General features: G+C 45.2%; 1 protein-coding gene across 5 annotated transcripts; it reads left to right on the forward strand.

Annotated features, from left to right (window-relative positions):
* The first annotated feature begins 216 nt into the window (after nucleotides 1–216).
* On the forward strand, nucleotides 217–19,360 carry ncapg2 (non-SMC condensin II complex, subunit G2). Of its 5 annotated transcripts, none has more exons than XM_081695290.1 (27): nucleotides 219–369; nucleotides 520–628; nucleotides 837–1,028; nucleotides 1,116–1,230; nucleotides 1,328–1,485; nucleotides 2,099–2,233; nucleotides 2,691–2,785; nucleotides 3,319–3,475; nucleotides 3,688–3,780; nucleotides 3,940–4,065; nucleotides 4,496–4,675; nucleotides 5,876–6,028; nucleotides 7,384–7,606; nucleotides 11,030–11,130; nucleotides 11,349–11,522; nucleotides 11,918–11,988; nucleotides 12,783–12,933; nucleotides 13,198–13,377; nucleotides 13,557–13,670; nucleotides 13,971–14,108; nucleotides 15,855–15,954; nucleotides 16,099–16,289; nucleotides 16,480–16,620; nucleotides 17,168–17,271; nucleotides 17,426–17,526; nucleotides 18,323–18,422; nucleotides 18,604–19,360. In XM_081695290.1, the coding sequence occupies exons 2-27, from the start codon at nucleotides 551–553 to the stop codon at nucleotides 18,653–18,655; spliced, it is 3,423 nt and encodes a 1,140-aa protein (XP_081551416.1). In that variant the 5' UTR covers nucleotides 219–369; nucleotides 520–550; the 3' UTR covers nucleotides 18,656–19,360. The 5 variants fall into 5 exon arrangements, 4 of the variants coding, with proteins under 4 accessions (XP_035375736.2, XP_035375737.2, XP_081551416.1 ...); XM_035519842.2 differs by having other exon boundaries at nucleotides 235–278; XM_035519843.2 differs by having other exon boundaries at nucleotides 218–628; nucleotides 18,326–18,422.
* The last annotated feature ends 318 nt before the right edge of the window (nucleotides 19,361–19,678 follow it).

Raw genomic sequence — 19,678 nt, forward strand, 5'->3', positions numbered from 1 at the left:
GGGATTCGGGACTAAGAAGTGAACCACAGAATGATCTCAATATGGTGTGACCGAGCAATATGTACTTTACTTCAGAATTATATGATGACCGTTATTTCAGAAGAGAGAAAACCCAACTTATGTCGCGTCCGTAACCTCCTCGTCCAGCAGGTGGCGCTGTACGTTCGCGTAAAAACAAAGAAGACGTTCATACGTCATCACGCTGTTTCAAATTTGCGCGGGGAATGCAGAGACGGATGCGCGCGCCGAGTGCCTCCTGTTTCTAAACAGTCCGCTAGGTAATGAACATAAAAACGCCTCACGCTTATTCACAGCAGCGTGTGACGCTGATTTAAAAGTATTTTAACCTATTTCTGCGCGCTGAGTGAGGTTTGTTAACGTCAGTCCATCTCACATCTCGTAGTGCGACTTTATGTTTGGCTAGGATAAGCTAAGCTAACGTTAGCGTAACGTCGGCGGGTTTCTGAGGTAAATCCAGGACTCGCTCATTAATTTCCTCTTTACCTGCTCGTGTTGCAGTCTAAGATACCTGCGACTTGACACCGAGAAGATGTCAAAAAGGAAGGAATTCCTGGATTCCGTTCATCCGGATAAAATTCAAACCTTTCTCAACTTTATTAAGTTACATGTATGTACCAACTTCTGCTATTCTATAATATTTTTATTTGTTTTGAGGCCCTTGTGTACTTTAATACTCCCCGTGCAGTGTTATGTAATTTAATGAACTTTAGATTTCTTGCTCTAACATCGCATGATAACGCTATAACGACTGTAGGCGGTTGGTGTTGATGAATGAACGCTGATGTTAATGAGGTTTGTGCTTTCCGGGTCCTCAGAAGGACCGCGCGGAGCCGTTCGACCTGACCGAGCTGGTGCACGAGCTACCGAGGACCCAGAGGGTGGAACTTTGGCGAAGGGCGGCGGCGGTCCTGCGGCGCGCGCTGGAGGCCTCCCCGCCGGAGCGCTGGGTCACGAGGCTCGAAGATGCCAGCGGGGGCGAGGTGGAGGGGGAGGAGTCGCTCGAGCTGGTGCGTCTGGACAAAACATAATGGAAAGCGTTTCTGTCTGACCACCACGTGTGCATGAATGAGCGCGCCTATGTCCCCCGTGTACAGAAACGGACCATGTCTGTGCTGGACGGAGTCACGCTGCTGTGCACCGCCTGCGTGGATGTTGTGGAGGACGGAGACACCTGCTCTGACCTGCTGGACTGCGCGCACATGCTGGACAGTAAGGACCGGCTTGCTTTAACTAGAACGGCTCTCACAGCTGCAGGGGCAGCAGCGTCCTCCTCTACACGCTCAGTCTGTGCGTCTTCTCTCTCCAGGTATAGAGAGTGCCTTGCCGCTGTCTGAGATGCCCCTCCAGCGGGCTATTCATTGGCTGTTTGAATGCTGGTGGAGGCGGGGTTTACCTGGGAAGGCGGAGCTTGGCTGGACTGCCTTTGTTGTTTGTTTGGAGAATACAGTTATACTCAAGAAACCGGTAATGAAAAGAAACCTTATGGCCATAATGGTCTGTTTGGTTGTGTCTCTGGTTAACAATGGAGAGTTGTGCGGTTGTCTCCATGGTTACAATGGCGGCTTGTGTGATTTTCATTCACTGTTTCCAAAGTTGTTCATTTGATTAACTGGTGTTCAGATCCTTTTGTTTAAAAAAACTGTGTGGAGTTATAGCCATTCATACTGTCAGAACCATGTATCTGAGGCACTCTCACACTGTTACACTATAGATGTGGTTGGACACACTCCAGCTGTGGTGTGTTTAATATTTTTGTGAACTCTGCCTTGCGCACGGTCTTATTTGGTGTGCAGGTCAGGTTTGTTTGGAATTGTCCTTCACCAAAACAAGTTGCAGCTGTCTGATATGTTGCTGTAGTAACTAATGTCGAAGTAGGTTTCACATTGGGTGTAGTTCCAACTTCTGTCAGCCTGTGCTGGGTCTGGTCTACTTAGATGGGTGAACTCATGCTTTAGGGACTGTGTTTTTGGATGTTGTTTATCTGGGGTTTTATCTGCTGTCTTTGTGTTGTTTGTGTACAGTGTTTAAATGTGGTGCGCGTGTGTGGGTGTGCTGTACTTTGCTGTGCTGTTCTCAGATCAGTGAGCTGACCAGGCTCTGTGGCCTGCGTGAGGTGCTGCTCACAGTGGACTTTACATCTGAGAGGGGTCAGTCTGTGACCGACCCTCTACTGCAATGCTTCCTCAGTGCCAGTCTCATCAAACGGGAGGAGGTGAGTGAATGAATGAGTGTGTGATTCAAACATGACCGAGTTTCTGAGTCCATATTCTACAGACTTTACCAAATAGTAGCATAAAGTAATTGTTAGTATGTAAACAGACTGAGTAAATGTGGGGGTGTATTCTTTTTTTTTTTTTTTTTTTTTTTTTTTTTGCTAAAAATGTCTTAAATGTCAGTAGTTTGAAATTCTGTCCTAATTGGAGACATCTGGAATATTAAGAGTACCAGTAATTAAAATAAACAAATAATTAAGACTCTAATGAAGAATAGGCTGTCTGTTAAGACAGTGAAGACTGTATAGGTGGCTGTAGTAAGTGAGTGTGTTCCTGTAGCAGGGATTGGGGGTGTGGATTTTAGGTGCGTGTCTGAGTAGCCTGTGTGATCCTGGGAAAGCTTTTGTGTGTGTGTGTGTGTGTGTGTGTGTGTGTGTGCGGGCGGGCGTGTTCCAGGGAAAGCGTTTTCTTGCGTTCCTCTTTGGCTGGGACGTGATGTTTATTAGGATGATCCATGAGACCATTAAAAACCAGCTACAGTTTTTCTCCAGGTGAGTCTGTCTCCGGCCCCCGGACCACACCACACGTGGGCTCTCCATGCTGGCGTTTACCCACTCTCTGTACTGATCAGTGTTAGAGTACCTGTGTGCTGTGTATCTTGATCATGTGTTGTGACCGTGTGCAGTGATGTGTGGTGTGTTGTCCTGCAGGGCCGTGGCCTTGTGCTGTGTGTGGTGTGACCGTGTGCTTTATGCTGTGTCGTGTGTTCAGTAACTGCTGTGTGTCGTGACCGTGTGTCATCCTGCAGGGCTGTGGCTGTGTGACTGTGCGCTGTATGCTGTGGTATGACTGTGCTCAGTGACCGTGTGCCGTGTGTGGCGTGACTGTATGCTGTGGTATGACTGTGCTCAGTGACCGTGTGCCGTGTGTGGCGTGACTGTATGCTGTGTTGTGACTGCTGTGTATGGCGTGACTGTATGCTGTGTTGTGACTGTGTGCTGTGTATGGCGTGACCGTGTGCTGTGGTGTGACCGTGTGCCTTGTGCTGTATGCTGTATTGTGACTGTGCCATGCTGTCCTGCAGGGCCGTGGCCGCAGACATAGCAGAGGTTTACTTCCGTGCGTGGAGGAAGGCCAGCAGCCCCTTCCTGGAGGAGTTGGAGATGTCCTGCATTCAGGACTTAATGCAGCACGCTCTGTTGCTACCCCGCACCTCACCCGTCCACCCCAAAGTCCGGCAGGTCAGAAAACCCCTCAGTTTTCTGACTGAGTTGGCAGTGCATTCCATGTTATGTTTTGCAAAAAGCAAAATAAGTGGGTGTCTAACTGGTTGTTGACAAAGAACTAAGACCAGAATGTGTTTTTACTTGGAGCTTAACATGAGATGAACTCAGACTAAAGCAGACTGCTGGATGGTGTTGATATAATGCTGACCTCGCTTCCTGGTGTGCAGGTCCTGACGTACTTCCACCAGCAGAAGTACCGTCAGGGCATGGACGAGATGCTGCACCGCCTCTATAAGCCCATCCTGTGGAAGGCCCTGAAGGTGATCCCCTGACCCCTGACCCCCACACCCTGCCACACCACCTCTGGAGTAGAGAAGGAGCGGATGACTTCTCAGAGACTATACAATATAGAGATTTTTGGTTAGTTTTGGAGAGCAGAAAGAGAACGAGATGTGCGTGTGTGTGTGTGTGTGTGACAGGCGGTGAATCCGGAGGTGCGAGCGAACGCCACTCTCCTCTTTACAGAGGCGTTTCCCGTTCACGACCCGGCCCTGGGCAGCGAGAGGGTGGACGAACTCGTCCAGAAACAGCTCGACATGTTGTTTGTGAGTCTGTCACAGACCTGTTATAACATTACATTTACAGCATGTAGCTGATGCTTTTATAAAGTATAGTAGTGTTAGAATGCACTTCACTGTGTTACACACTCACTCCCCTACACAGGTGTTAAACATGCATTGTGTGAAAGCTGTCCTATGTTGCCTAATTTAAAGCTGCAGTTAGTGTTATAACTCTCTTAAAACAGGCTTTTATCTCTCTCCCCTTATCACAGAAACTTGTTATGCACCCTTTATGTCTATGTTAACAGATGTTTTGAAATAATTGCTGTTTATGGCAGCCAACAAATGTTTATCATTAGAATTTTCCTACATAAAGATAATGGAGAAGACACCACTGTTTCAGTATGTGGAGTAACCCTTCTCTCTTCTTCTCCTGCTCCTCTTGCGGCTGTGTTGCTGTCGGCGCCCCCTGCAGGCCCTGCTGGAGGATGCACGACCGATGGTGCGTTCCACGGCAGTGCTGGGAGCGTGTTCAGTGTTGGGCCGCTGCTGGGAGCTTCTACCCTCCACCATCATCACCGACCTGCTAAAGAAGCTCCTCCTCCAGCTCGCCAATGACACCAGCTCCCCTGACTGTCGCTGCTCTGTCTTCATGGTAAGGGTCATTGTAGAGCTTAAAGCGTCAGGTCACAGGTCAGAGTAGAGCTTAAAGAGTCAGGTCACAGGTCAGAGTAGAGCTTAAAGAGTCAGGTCACAGGTCAGAGTAGAGCTTAAAGCGTCAGGTCACAGGTCAGAGTAGAGCTTAAAGCGTCAGGTCACAGGTCAGAGTAGCGTTTAAAGCCGTTAGACTTTCGTCTAAAAACTAGTCAGATCTAGATAACGTAGGTTATACTGCTTTAGACACTCTTAACAAAAGAATTCAGTAACTTCACACTTGCTACAGATTGGTTGGGTGTTTTATTAGTTGCTTGCAAAATTCTACTACCAAAAATACCCAGAACTGCACATGAAACAGGTTGTAACATACACTGCCTGGCCAAAAAAAGGTCACCACCTGGATTTAAGTAAGCAAATAGTTAAGAGCCTCCCACTGGATAATTACTGCATGGGTGATTGTTTCAGCTGGCATCAAGTTATTTGACCCTAACTGATGCAGTGAGTAGCTTCTCTTTTGTTAAATAACCATCTCGAAAGACACATCTTGTGGTCGTGGAAAATATGTTAATCTGTTTTAGTAGGGTAAAAATATTGGCATGCATCAAGCAGAGAAAATATCTAAGGAGATTGCTGAAACTACTAAAATCTGGTTAAGAACTGTCCAATGCATTATTAAAAAGTGGAAGGATAGTGGGGAAACATCATCTTCTGATGAGTCCAGATTGACCCTGTTCCAGAGTGATGGGCACATCAGGGTAAGAAGAGAGATGGCTGAAGTGATGCACCCATCATGCCTAGTGCCTACCGTACAAGCCTGTGGCCACAGTGCTATGATCTGGGGTTGCTGCAGTTGGTCAGGTCTAGGTTCAGCAACGTTATGTGCCCAAAGAATGAGGTCAGTTGACTTCCTGAATATACTGAACGACCAGGTTATTCTATCCATGGATTTTTTTCTTCCATGATGGTACGGGCATATTCAAAGGTGATAATGCCAGGATTCATCAGGCTCAAACTGAAAGGCGGTCCAACAAAATATTAGTGTGTGACCTTTTTTTGGCCAGGCAGTGTATGAATGTATGATATGAAACATATCCTCTGATGTGTGTGTGTGTGTGTGTGTGTGTGTGTGTGTGTGTGTGTGTGTGTGTGTGTGTGTGTGTGTGTGTGTGTGTGTGTGTGTGTGTGTGTGTGTGTGTAGTGCATATGTGTGATTCTGGATAATCGTCTCAGCCATCCTCTGCTGGAGAAGCTCCTCCCTGCTCTGAAGTCCAGCCTCCACGACACCTCAGAGAAGGTTCGCGTCGCATTTGTGGACATGCTGCTCAAGATCAAAGCAGTCCGTGCAGCCAAGGTGACCCACAAAGAGAGAGAGAGAGAGAGTGTGTGTGTGCACGCGTGCGCGTGTGACCCTTTTCTGTATCTTTTACCCTCACTCCAATATACACACTCATTCATTCTCTCTCTTTTTCTCTCTCGTAGTGTAGAGCACACTTTTATTGCTGATTCTGCTTTGTAAAGTTTTTTTTATGATTGCGATCTTAATTTAACATTTCTGTGTTTGTATAAAGAGCTTCAAAAAGTTTTTCAGGTTTTGACATTTTTAATATCAGTATTGAAATAAGTTCTTGTAGTGGGAGTTTTTCCATAAAACCCGTGAAGACTTTTGAGTAGTTGGCCAAAAAAAGGTCACCACCTGGATTTAAGTAAGCAAATAGTTAAGAGCCTCCCACTGGATAATTACTGCATGGGTGATTATGTTTCAGCTGGCATCAAGTTATTTGACCCTAACTGATGCAGTGAGTAGCTTCTCATTTGTTAAATAATCATGTCGAAAGACGCATCTTGTGGTCGTGGAAAAGATGTTAATCTGTTTCAGAAGGGTCAAATGATTGACATGCATCAAGTAGAGAAAACATCTAAGGAGATTGCTGAAACTACTAAAATCAGGTTAAGAACTGTCCAACGCATTATTAAAAAGTGGAAGGACAGTGGAGAAACATCATCTTTGAGGAAGGAATGTGGTCAGGAAAAAATCTTGAATGATCGTGATCGGCGATAACTTAAACGTGTGGTGAAATCAAATAGTAGAAAAACAACAGTAGAACTCAGGGATATGTTTAATAGTGAAAGTAAGAGCATTTCCGCACACACAATGTGAAGGGAACTCAAGGGATTGGGGCTAAATAGCTGTGTAGTCTTAAGAAAACCACGTTATTGAGGCTAACTGGCAAAAACGGCTTCAGTTTGCTAGGGAGCATAAAGATCCAGCTCTGGAGCAATGGAATGAGGTCATGTGGTCTGAAGCGTCCATCACTGTGGAACAGGGTAAATCTGGACTCAGGGTAAAACCATGCCACAGCGAATGTGTGCCGTAATCAAAGCTAAAGGCGGTCCAACGAAATATTGGTGTGTGACTTTTTTTTTTTTTTGCCAGGCAGTGTATTTTAATGTATTCTCCATGTACTGATGTTTGTTGTATAGTAGACACCTGGTTGTCATTTGGGTTTGTGTTTTTCTGTGTGTGTTAGCTTTTGTAATGTTTTCATGGGTGTTTGTGTTTTTCTCAGAAAGGTCTGTTTTTGGAAGCAGACGTGTGTATGTGTGTGGGCGTTTGTGTCTTGTTTGTCTGTCTCTGCTGATTGTTTTGGATCTGGCGTGACTCGGATTGTGCTGACTCTCTCTCTCTCTCTCTCTCTCTCTCTCTAGTTTTGGAAGGTGTGCTCCATGGAGCACCTGTTGGAGCGGTTGGAGCGTGACTCCCCAGCCGTGTCCAAACGCATCGTTAACTTGCTCTTCAACTCTTTCCTGCCGGTGAGTCAGTCGGAGGAGATCTGGTGTGAGCGCTGTGTCACCATGGTGCAGATGAACCCAGGAGCCGCACGCAAGTTCTACCGCTATGCCTGCCTGTACACCGCCCCCACCAACATAGGTATATGTGCATGCGTGTGCGCACACACACACACACTGTTATATACAGTGATGTGAAAAACAAAGTTCACCCACTTTGAATTCTGTGGTTTTACATATCTGGACATAATAAATATTATTTAGTCTTTATCAGGTATTAAGTGTAGGTAAATCCAACCTCAGATGAACATCACAAAAGACTCTACTCTGTTGGCATATGACACAACTGAAGCTGTGTGAATAACTAAGTACACCCCATGAATCAACAGCTTGTAGAAGCAACGTTGGCAGCAGTAACTTGAAGTGATGTTAGACTGACAGTTGTACACCAAACCATCATTCAGGAGGAGTTTTGGCCCACTCCTCTGTACACTGCCACAGTTCCCCGAGGTTTGTGATCGAGATTTGTGATGAGTTTACACACAGCTCTCTTAAGGTTCCTCCACAGCCTTTCAGCAGGGTTGAGATCTGGGCTTGGACTGGTCCATTGTAACACCTTGATCGTTCTCTGTTACAGCCGGGTTCTGCAGGCTTTAACTCAGGCTTCCACCCTGAGGTGTGTTTTCGTTTGGATGCATCAATGTCTGATAGGATGTGCTAGACAACGACTCGCCCATTAGACTGCTTCTTGTAGGAGGGATCGTTTTCAGAGTGGTAGGGGACCGTTTGTACTCTACAGGTGTCTGTGTGCAACGCGATGAACGCACTTCTGCTGCTGCATGAATGTAGGAAACCATGTTGTTTTTACCGAGACTTGGTTCCAACCTGTTCCACTGGCTGCTTTGTTTTCCTTGGATACTTTTCTCTGATTTAAATGGGTAGAAATGAACGTTTTGGTGAAGTTTGTTAAAGTGCTGCATCCAGTGCATAGACCACATGACTGAGTTTTACACCCTTTTATCTTCCTCCACGATGTCACTGGATATAGTTTACATTCCAATAGATGGTAATGCCAAGTCCACAGCCTCCAATCACAACGCTGCCCTGACTATGTATCTAACCATTCAAAACTGCCCTGACTGTGTAGCTAACCATTCAAAATGCTGCCCTGACTGTGTAGCTAACCATTCAAAATGCTGCCCTGACGGTGTATCTAACCAGTCACAACGCTGCCCTGACGGTGTATCTAACCAGTCACAACGCTGCCCTGACAGTGTATCTTACCAGTCACAACGCTGCCCTGACAGTGTATCTTACCAGTCACAACGCTGCCCTGACGGTGTATCTTACCAGTCACAACGCTGCCCTGACGGTGTATCTTACCAGTCACAACGCTGCCCTGACGGTGTATCTAACCAGTCACAACGCTGCCCTGACGGTGTATCTAACCAGTCACAACGCTGCCCTGAGGCTTCATGTTTTATTGTGTGGGATTTTAATCACTGTAAATGGCTCCTCCTGGGTTTGTTCAATATTTCGACTGTTGTACTTGTGGCAGTAAAGTTTTAGACTGTTATGGGATTATTAATTAAGTTATGTCTCCCTTGTCAGACTATGGTATGATACGTCTTCATCCATTTCACAAGCCTGTTTTTAAAGGTGTAAACTTCAGCTGAAAACTGTATATGTCTGGAATAATGATGACATTGAGACTGACATTGTTTCACAAGCAGGATGCACATCCTGCCGAGATGTGTGTCACTGCATTGACAGTGTGGTTCCCATGAAGGTTATTTCAGTTTACTCTGACAATACATGTTATGTTACAAAAGAAATTGTTTGCTTTTATGAGCGGAAACCATGTTCAGATCGTTCAGAAAGAGCTTAACTTTAAACTGAAAGTACACATCAGTAAAACTGAAGAGCAGAGTTACCGTAAGACTTCCAGGGAAGTGTGGCAATAAAGGCCATGACTACTGTGGATCAGGGAGGAGCCACATTAGTACAGGGAAGGAGGTGGCAAAGCTAATGAATCAAATTAAGTTTTTGTAGTTTTGATTCAGGGCATGCTCCCACTGCACTGGAGTTTGAGCATAGCTGAAGATCAGTGATTGATCAACGTACAGTTCCTGTCGTGTTTACTGTAAAAACGTGTGTGGAGGATTTAGCTGAGGCACTGGGCCATGTTTCAAATGTCCTTAGATTCAGGCCTAGTTTCTGATATCTCGGGGAAAAAAAAAAAAATTATTCTAAAGAAACAACAACAAACTTGTTTCAAAGAAAATAATGATTTTGGACCTGCTGCTCTGACATCAGTAGTGTCAAAGAGCTTAGAAAGGTGTTTGGTGTCTAAACTGAATGTAGAGGTCAAGAGTGTTTTAGATCAGTGTGCGTACAGGCTAAAGGGCCCAGATGACTGAAACATCCTTATTACCTCATAGCCTACACTCCTTTATTTGTTGATTTTCAGTTCTGCTTGTAATACAGTGCTACCTCCTCTGCTGATCAACAAAATATGAGAATTATTTTTTATTCTAAGGTGGTATTTGTTATCAAATAACACACAACAGAATATCTCTCAGATGTGAAAACATAATGCAGGCCTGATGCAGGGCTGGGTTCGTTCCCCATCACCGTTCACACCTTACTCTAAAGATTGCAGGATTGTTGCAGATGATGCTGCAGTTCTTAACTTGGCATTTGTGGAACTGTGTGATGAGTACCACCTTAAGCTGAATGTTAAGACACAAGAGATTCATTCACAATAATAATAATAATCTGAGGTCTTGTCCTATGAGTGTGTGTGTGTGCGTGTATACGTTGAGAGCACACTTGGGTGGTCGACGCGTATGGAGTTTTTGTGCCAGACTGCAGTAAAGATGGTAATGTTTGAGAAGACTCAGCAGAAGCTTCTGATTTTGTTCTGTAAGGCTGTACTAGAGAGTATTCTAACATGGCATATCAGTTTGGTTTGGCGATCTCAACACAGCTAAAGAACAAATAAGCCAGTGTTGTTAAAATGGCGTGGACAGTCCGAGGTGGTCAGTACTCCTCTCTTAATGTAGTCTATGAGCAGTCTGGTATTAGATTGGGAAGAGTTATTCCTGATCCGGATTGTGTTCCGTTTCCAGCTTCTCTCTTCTGGCAGATTTAGAAAACCAAGGTGTAGATTTAAAAGATTTAGACATTTTGTTCCTACATGTATTACACTTCTGAATTTTAGTAGTGGGGTGTGTGTGTGGGTTTGAAATCTTTATTTATTTAGTGGTGGTGGTAGGTTGTTGACTGGCGTGGGTTTGATTATTATTATTATTTTTTTAAATTTAATTTAATTATTTTTAATTTTTTTTTAATGGTTGATGTTTAGAGAGGAACGTGACTGATGGCCAATACATCGGACTAATATCACAGCTGATAAAATAATTAATTAGACACAATATTGCTGTATTTAAATGGACATTTATTTAACTATAGTTAGATGTTGCTTGCACTCTCTGTATTTTGTCTGCTGTACTTATTTTAAATATATCTGTGTGTGTGTGTGTGTGTGTGTGTGTGTGTTTAGTGAAACTGATGCTGATGATTCGAAAGTGTCTGAACTCGTGTATTCAAAAGGGTGTAAAAATCACAGATGACTCTGTGTCCAGCAATAAAGAAAACTCTTCAGTAAGTCAAGCACACACAGGAGCAGTAGATGAAAGTCTGACACCGTTTTAACTGCTTTATGGATAATGACATGATTGGCTACATTTTGGAAGTTTATTTAAAGAAGGTTATTAAAATATATGTAGTTGGGTACAGTCCTTTAAATGTGAGCTTGCATACGTGTGTGCGATCAAATGTCTGTGTTCGCTTGCGTGTGTGTATATGTTTGTCGTTGCTAGGTTTTGGAGGAGGTGCTCTCTGTGAAGGACACTGCTGTCATGGCCAGTCTGCTGGAGATCGTGGTGATTCTCTGGAACAGTGTGCAGAAATCTCTGGAGCTCCACCAGGACGCTCTAAGCTACATCACGGCCAAGTTCGCCAGTGTCCTGCCAGAGTACCTACGAGTATTCCAGGTGAGGGAGGCACCTGTCTCAGGAGCAAAACACACACACGCATGCATACATGCACACATACACATGTGTTTGTACACACACAGACATGCCCATACGCATGCATACTCATGCACACACTCTCCTACACACATACATGCACACTAATGCACACATGCTCTCATACACGCCCATATGCATGCATGCACACACTATCACATAATCATACATGCACTCACTCGCTGATGCACACACATACAAACACACACAGAGGAGGAAGGACACACTGCTCTGAAGTTCTCACATTCTCATATTTTCACTGAGGTGATGTAACATTGGTGCAATGTTTCGTGTCTGTGTGTATGGGTCTGGGTGCGTGGGTGGGTGGGTGCGTGCGTGGGTGTGTGTGTGTCTGACAGGAAGAGCGTTGTACAGCTCCACTCATCCGCTTGGCGTCTTTACTGCCTGCTGCTGCTGTACCAGCACTAAGGTGGGTCTAAAAATACACAACTACACAATACACACAACACCACACTACTCAACTACACTACACACAAAACTCACAATATACACACATAGCACACAAAGAACTACACAACACAAAACTACAATACACACAGAAATACGCAACTACACTACACACAACACAATATACAGTTACATAGCTACACACAATACACACACAATGCACAAAACAGACTTGCACAATACACACACATTTACACCCAAAACTACACAATTCACACACCACTACACGATATATACACAGCTACACAACAAAATATAGAGCTGAATATAATATAGAATATAGAATATAAGATTCAGGACGCATTATATCAGACAGATTTTAAAATATAATACAGGTTACAGAGTATAGTCTGGACATATTCTGTAAGTCTGTATTCTGTAGTCTATACAGGTTACAAAACACAGAATATACAATGTACACTATGTAGACTACAGAATATAGACTACAGGTGCAATATGTAGTCTACACAACACAGAATATGATATACAGTACAGAACAGAGAATATAAAATGTAGAAGCCTGGATACAGAACATGGACTGTTTCCAATACCGGAGTACACTCCACTTTCAGAATTTACGCATTACGCAGCACGCACTGCACACGCACTCGTCTGGGTCACACAATGTGTGGTATTTAAAGTGAAGATGGAGCTGTGGCTTCTGCATCTTCTATAATCCATCTAATCTGACTGACTGTCTTCCTCCTCATGTGTGAGTGAGCGCATTTGTTTATATTTGTATGTGTGTATATATAGGAGTAAAGTGATGGCACAGTTGCGGAAGCTGGACTCTGGCTGTCCTGTGCCGCTATACAGCCAGCCGCTGGAGTGTGTGTGCGCTTGGGGTCAGCTGGGTGGCGTGCTGGAGCTGGTGGTTGAGTGGCTCACTGAGGCGAACCCTACACTGGTACACACGCACACTGCCCACAGCCAGCTGGACACATTCAGCATTATGATTACACAGGGGAGACACTTTACTGAACATCCCTTCATATCATAGAGGGTGACAGTCAGATCCACTGTACTCTAGGTCAGGTTTAGTGCATTCCTCTGTGTGCAGTTCTCTCCTCTGTGCTGGTAAAGTTACTCCCACTATGGACCATTTAACACACCTCTCTCTCTCTCTCTCTCTCTCTCTCTCTCTCTCTCTCTCTCTCTCTCTCTCTCTCAGAGTGAGAGGAGGGAGTCAGAGAGTCGGCGGGTCAAATTTGATGACCCAGCACAGGCCAGGCCAGGCCTGGGGCTGGATTATGTGGCCTTGCTGCTGCAGAGGCCTCGTACTCGGGACTGTCTGCTGGCTCTGCCCCTGGACCAGCTCACGCCACTACTGCAGGCTCTCAGTACATGGAAGGTACCTGCTCCTACGGGGCAGTACCCGTGCACATTCCTACGGGGCAGTGCCCGATGAGTGGGGTAGAGGAGGGTGATCAGTGATGAGTGGGATAGAAAATGTGTTTGGAGAGCTTTGGAGAGCTGAGAATTGGAGAATGGATTTCTCTATGGTGTGTGACGTGTGTGTGTGTTGTACAGGAGGTGCTGTATTCCTCTCTCAGTGAGGGAGGTGTCAGTGCAGCGCTGACTGAGACGACGGCTCTCACAGCGTTCATCTTGCACACTCGCCTCAGCATCCATCTCCAACATCGGGTGAGTTCACACACACGCACACTTGCATACAGTTTTCTCTATATTCACAAATACACATACACACGCACTCATTCACTCAAAGTGAGTTCACACACTCACACACACATTTACATGCATGTGACATGTACATGCAGACATGTTAACTGGGTCTTCTGTTACCACATATATTCTTCTGTCTTAAATTTCAATGCCGATCCACAGCCCTCATCACATTGGGAGTCTGCCCTCTACTGGCAGTCTCTGTCTTTTTGTAAAGTCACAATTACACCAACACACTGACCACGAGCTCCTGTCTATCAGTACCCGGAGGGGCGGGACTTCCTGGGCTCACTGGAGCACTCCATGGACTGGGTGGAGAAGAGGGTCCTGCCCTTCCTGGTCGCCCCTGGAGAATACGTCTCTGAGCAACAGACGACTCTGGCCAGGCACATCGTGGAGGTGAGTGCGGTAGCCAGGGCCATCAGTGACTGAGCACCGTGGCACCCACTTAACAAGTAAACATGGATCCTTTCAAACAGAACACAGGATTTTCTGCTTTTGTTTTGTAGAACAGTTGAGTCATACAAGCAATCGAACATGAGCGTGCGCACACACGTTATTGAGAGCTGCAAGTGTCCAGTCCTTTTTTTAGGGTGTTGGATCTCTTCCCACGTGAAGTCTCAGTGGTGAGGCTTCCTTCAGTGCCACCCACAGCCCCCTGTGCATGTGTTAGACGGGTGGACACTCAGAGAACAGACCTGCTAAAACGTGACCCAGCCAAAAGACTCGTCAGACAGACAGAACAAAGCAGATTAATGCTTGAATTATTTACACCTTACAATGATGGGAAAATCATACTAATTATAAGTAGATGAAATACAGTTCAACCTCAACTTTCATAAAATTGATTATTCGTCATCGATAATTAAATAGAATTTTTTTTTTTTTAATTTATTGGCCTACTGGCAGACTATGCATATGGACTAGAAAATGCTTAGAAAAAAGTTTAGTAAGTCTTAAATGAAATATTTGTATTATTAAACTATTTTATAACTTTGTCATAAATATTTACACACATTTGGTAAAGGGTTTCAGCGCTACACTGTATGGGTTTGCTCCTCTGTTCTGATGCATATCTATCTGAGTATTTGCACAGCTGTAGGAATCTTATAGCATCCTTTTTGATACTGTACATCATTTCTGCTGTCTCAGACTCTGCTTGTATGTTCTTATCCACGGAGCCAGTGCGCGGTCTCTTCCTACATTGGCTCCTCTATCAGTGCACGGTCTCTCTCTCTACATTGCCTCCTCGTAGCAGTGCGTGGTCTCACTCTACATTGGCTCCTCCTATCAGTGCGCGGTCTCTCTCTCTACATTGCCTCCTCGTAGCAGTGCGTGGTCTCACTCTACATTGGCTCCTCCTATCAGTGCGCGGTCTCTCTCTCTCTACATTGGCTCCTCGTAGCAGTGCGTGGTCTCACTCTACATTGGCTCCTCATGTCTCTGGAACGTATGTAGTTGGTGTGTTTGATCTGAGTAGTGTGTTCAACAGTGACCAACACTAATCTCTCCTCGTGTGTGTAGTGCACTTGGCTAAGTAACGTGAGTCTCATTCTGACCATGTGAAATCTTTAACTGTGTTAATATAAAGTGTGACTGACGATTTCTTTGAAGATTAGCACAACTGCAGAACTTTCAGGCACACGGGAAACCCTCCAGCGTGGAAAACCGTTACCATGGCTATAGTTACAGCAGCAGTTTTAATGTTGGACAGGAGGATGTGAGGGCAGTCAGGGTTATCTGAACTTGTATTTGAATACACAGCACTGTCAGGCAGCTCAAAAGCTGTGTTTGAATGTAGCCTACATGTCTGGAGTGTGTCCTACATATGTGGTCTGTCTGTCTGAGCTCTGTGATGGGTAGCTCTCAGCTGTTGTAGCTGGGTGGTGAGCATTGATCTCGGCCATGTTGTAGCTCACTAGTTGCTTTAAGCTGTGTTGTAGGTAGTTTGTACTGGTTTAGTAGGTGTTGATCTCTGCTGAGTAGTGGTGTAACTGGGTGGTGAGTGTGCTGGGTTGTGACTGGTTGGTTTGTGGTGTTGTATGCTGGTTGTAACTGGGTGGTGTGTTTTGTGTGCTAGTTTGTAACTGTAATCATTTAGATGATGTTTTGTGATGAGGCGACCCCCCCCCCCTCCTGTTTCAGAGTTGCATGACTGTGTGTAGGGACGCTGTGCGAGTGGCGGTGGGAGATGCTGATTTCAATGACCATGTGCTGCAGCTGGGCTCCTATGTGTTACTGTCAGGTGAGTGACACACACGCACACTTTGGGAGTCCTGCCCAGCGAGGCCGGACCACTTCGTCTGCTGTTACTGGGACTGTATTTCCACATCATACGAAACCATCTAACAGAAATAATGTGTGCGCGTGTGTGTCTTCTCTCTTTTAGAGAAAGGGTATGCATGTATCCCACTGCTGTTGTCTCTGCTAGCTGAGGTGGCGCAGGACTCCATTTCCCATAATGCTGAGGTACAGGAGGAGCAGCTCTCTGTCACCCTCCGAATTATAACCAATATGTTCCAGAAAGTTCTGGAGGTCATGGCTCATCGCCTACGGAAGGACAAAGAAGAGGGTGAGGAGGTGAGCCTTAACAGACACACAGGGACACACATGCATACAGACATACATATGCCTACACACACGCGCGCACACACATAAGCATACAAATACATATGCAAACACAGACACACATGCATACGCACGCATATGTGCACACAAAACCTACATAGATGCAGTGGACATTATGAAGTGTGTGTGTGTGTGTGTGTAGCTGTGCGGCTCATCTGAAGACGCCCTGCATGACTTCCTGCTTGTAACTCAGTTAGCATCTGAGGAGGCTGAGGTTATGACCGGGATCTTCTCCTCTCTGTGTGCCGCTGTCCTCATCGACGTTAGCCGGGTACTGCAGAAGGTTGGTGCCCTCTGACCTTAGCGCGCACACCCTCTAGACTGGACTGTTCACCGTGCCTCCGGACTGTTCGTGGTGTTTCCAGGTGCCGTGACGATCTCTTTGCTTTTCACCTTCACGTCACCTCTTAAACGGACATCCTGACTGCTGTGAGTCAAATATGAAATCATATGCTGATAAATATAAAGTCCAAATCTAAAAGAGGCAAGAGGCGGCACTGGTGTGTTTGTCCGGGTGTAGGCAGGCGCTCTGATCACTCCTGAAGGAGCCTGTTATGCTGCAGTCCCCTTACATCCCAGCAGTAGGCTGCTTATAAAGGTGGTTTGGGATTGTAAGGCAGGACACTGTTGAGAATGAGATCAGGTTGTTGTCTCTCTTTTCTTTTCTTTCTTCTTTGTTCAATATTCCTTTTTTTGTGGGTCACTGAAGTGACAAATTGGGCTTTTTGTGTTTTTGTGACAAAGACCAGCAGAGGTCAGTCTGCATGATGTTTGTATGGATTTTGAAAACCTGTTCCTGACCCCTGACTCATGACCCACCCCCCCAACAGCTGTCTCATCCTGAAGAGGTGATGACCCCAGAGTCAGTCACTGACCTGCCGCCCCTCTCAGCCACTATAATTGGAGCCATCCTCAAGTCTCCTGCAGTAACCAGGTACCTGCACACACACACAAATGCACACACACACCCCACTAAAATCTGGGTGTTGCCACATACCCTTCACTGAACTGTAGTCTCTAGTCTGTGACACTTACTAATTGCACTTTAACACTTAATAACTGTGCTCTGCATCTGTAATGTGCTGTAGGTGCTTCTGGTCTGAGCTGAGTTTGTCTGTGAACTCTGAGGCCATCGAGAGCCTCACAGGTCTGACTGCCGTTGCTCACATCCTGGCCATTGGAAGAAAAGGTGAGTTTTCTCCTGCTCTGCCTTTACTTCTGAATATACCACCTCCACAAGATGAGAACTGCCCAGCTATAACCATACTACTAATTAAATGTGTTCTTAGTCTGTTATTACTAATTAAAAGTGTACTTTGTCTGCTCTTACTAATTTAATGTATAGTTAGTCTGCCATTACTAATTAAATGTGTAATTAGGCAGCGTTCACACAGGCCTCATTAATGTTAGGCATGCTACATCTCACGCTTGAAAAAGCAGAATTGTGCCAAGAATGTAAACACTAGAATGTGAGGGTATTGGGGGATTACACTAGAATGAGTGAAGGGCAGATTACACCAGACTGTGTGAGAGTACTGGGGGGTTACACCAGACTGTGTGAGAGTAGTGGGGGGTTACACTTGAAAATCAACAGAACAGGGTGGTCAAACAGACTTGGGCTGTCTATCCTGTTTGGATCATAATCTTTAATTTTAATACAGTGCAAGGTGTCCAAAAAAAGCAGAGAAGGTATCCTCGATCTTGATTGGTTAGCGGTGTGTGATGTACGATGCTCTTGCGAGATGCGCAATGCAAAAGTTGATGGGTTTTCAATTTAACTGAGGTTTAAAATCAAAGCACCGTGTGCTGAGTAGAGGAGTGTGTTCAGTGCTGTGTGTGTAAAACACACTTCACAGTCTGAAAAAGCGTGTGAACGCCCCCTGTTACTGACTGGAGTCATTCTTAGCATGCTGTATTGCTAATATCATCAGGACATGTTTGTGCGGCTTGTCTGAGGGGCTTCTGATGACTCTTGTGTTACACAGCAGACAGCATCCAGCAAAACCTGAAGGGAATCGCCATGTCCGTGCACACACAGATCCTCAGGCACTCCACAACACTGGGGGAGCTCACAGACATGCAGAGGTAACGCGGGAAAAACGGGCATGTACACATGTAGAAGGAACATGGAGAAAATATGTAATTACTAAATATCATCAGGTCACCATCCCCCACCCTGCACTGGGGTATTAAACTCATGAGTGGAATGTAAAGTGGTCTGTCTGTCTCTTTTCTCTCTCTTTCTTTCTCTCTTCCTTTATTCTAGAGTCCTCTATGAGAGTGCGATCAGGACCCTGAATGAGGTTCTGCTGCAGTGAGACTACAGCTGGTTCTGGTAGACCACGCATGGCCCAGGGATCAGAGTTCTGCTGTCCTAACACGTGTTGTGTTAACTAGACTGTCTCTCACATGAGACCTATGGGTCATGTATACTCGCTGCATCTCCGTTGTGCAGTGTCCCTGAAGTCTTTTTGTCTGGTCAGTATAAAGATGTACTTCGTTTGTGACCGTTCTGGTAGTAACTTGAACTTGTGTGTGGAGAACTGCAAGGGAAGATAATGTGAAGCACTCACTTCCAGATCCAGATGTCCTGGTCAGACTCCTTTGTTTAGTAGTCAGACAGACCTTAGGACACATGGGGCAAAATAACCATTGTGATAAAGATTGTAAGACTTTGAGGAGTTCAGAGTCTTTCATAAAGTTTGCTTTTTCATTTAAAATTAAAAGCCATTTAAAATGACATTTTTTAATATTGGAAATAATGTTGGTTTTTCTCTTTTCTATATTTTGAATTCATTAACAAACAATAAAATAAAAGCTCATTGTGTTGGCAGTTTAAGAAGCATTTTGAGGTCCACAGCATCTATAACCCAGAGGGATTGTTGTTTTAAATAGGAGTTAAACCGGCTTCTTCTGTCCACTATGCAGAGTAGCTCCAGGTTGGGCCCTGGGGTTAGGTCTGTCCTAACCTCACTGATGTGGACTGGGGAGGGTGGGTTGCCTTTTTGACCTCTTCACCAGAGTCTGTCCTCCTCACATGAAGGATTATTCTGATCATTAAAGTTATTGATCTGAATTTCCGTGAACCTGATTTGTGTAACTTGGTGTAAAGTGCAACTGACCTAACCCTAAACCTTAACTCTAATCCGTAACCCTAACGTGGTCTCTAAGTTTAACGGCCCAGATACCGAGTCGAGTTGAAAGCGTCACTACATTTGCTGTGCGTATATGCTAATTAGCTACTTGGATCACGGGGCTGTTAAAACTGAGTTGAAAGAAGTGTAGACAGCAGCGCGCTGTTGCTCTCCACCATCTCTGTTCTCTTATAGAAGCTGCTGTCC

This window comes from Electrophorus electricus, chromosome 13 (assembly GCF_041902795.1).
Source record: "Electrophorus electricus isolate QZ-2024a chromosome 13, ASM4190279v1, whole genome shotgun sequence".
Taxonomy (NCBI): domain Eukaryota; kingdom Metazoa; phylum Chordata; class Actinopteri; order Gymnotiformes; family Gymnotidae; genus Electrophorus; species Electrophorus electricus.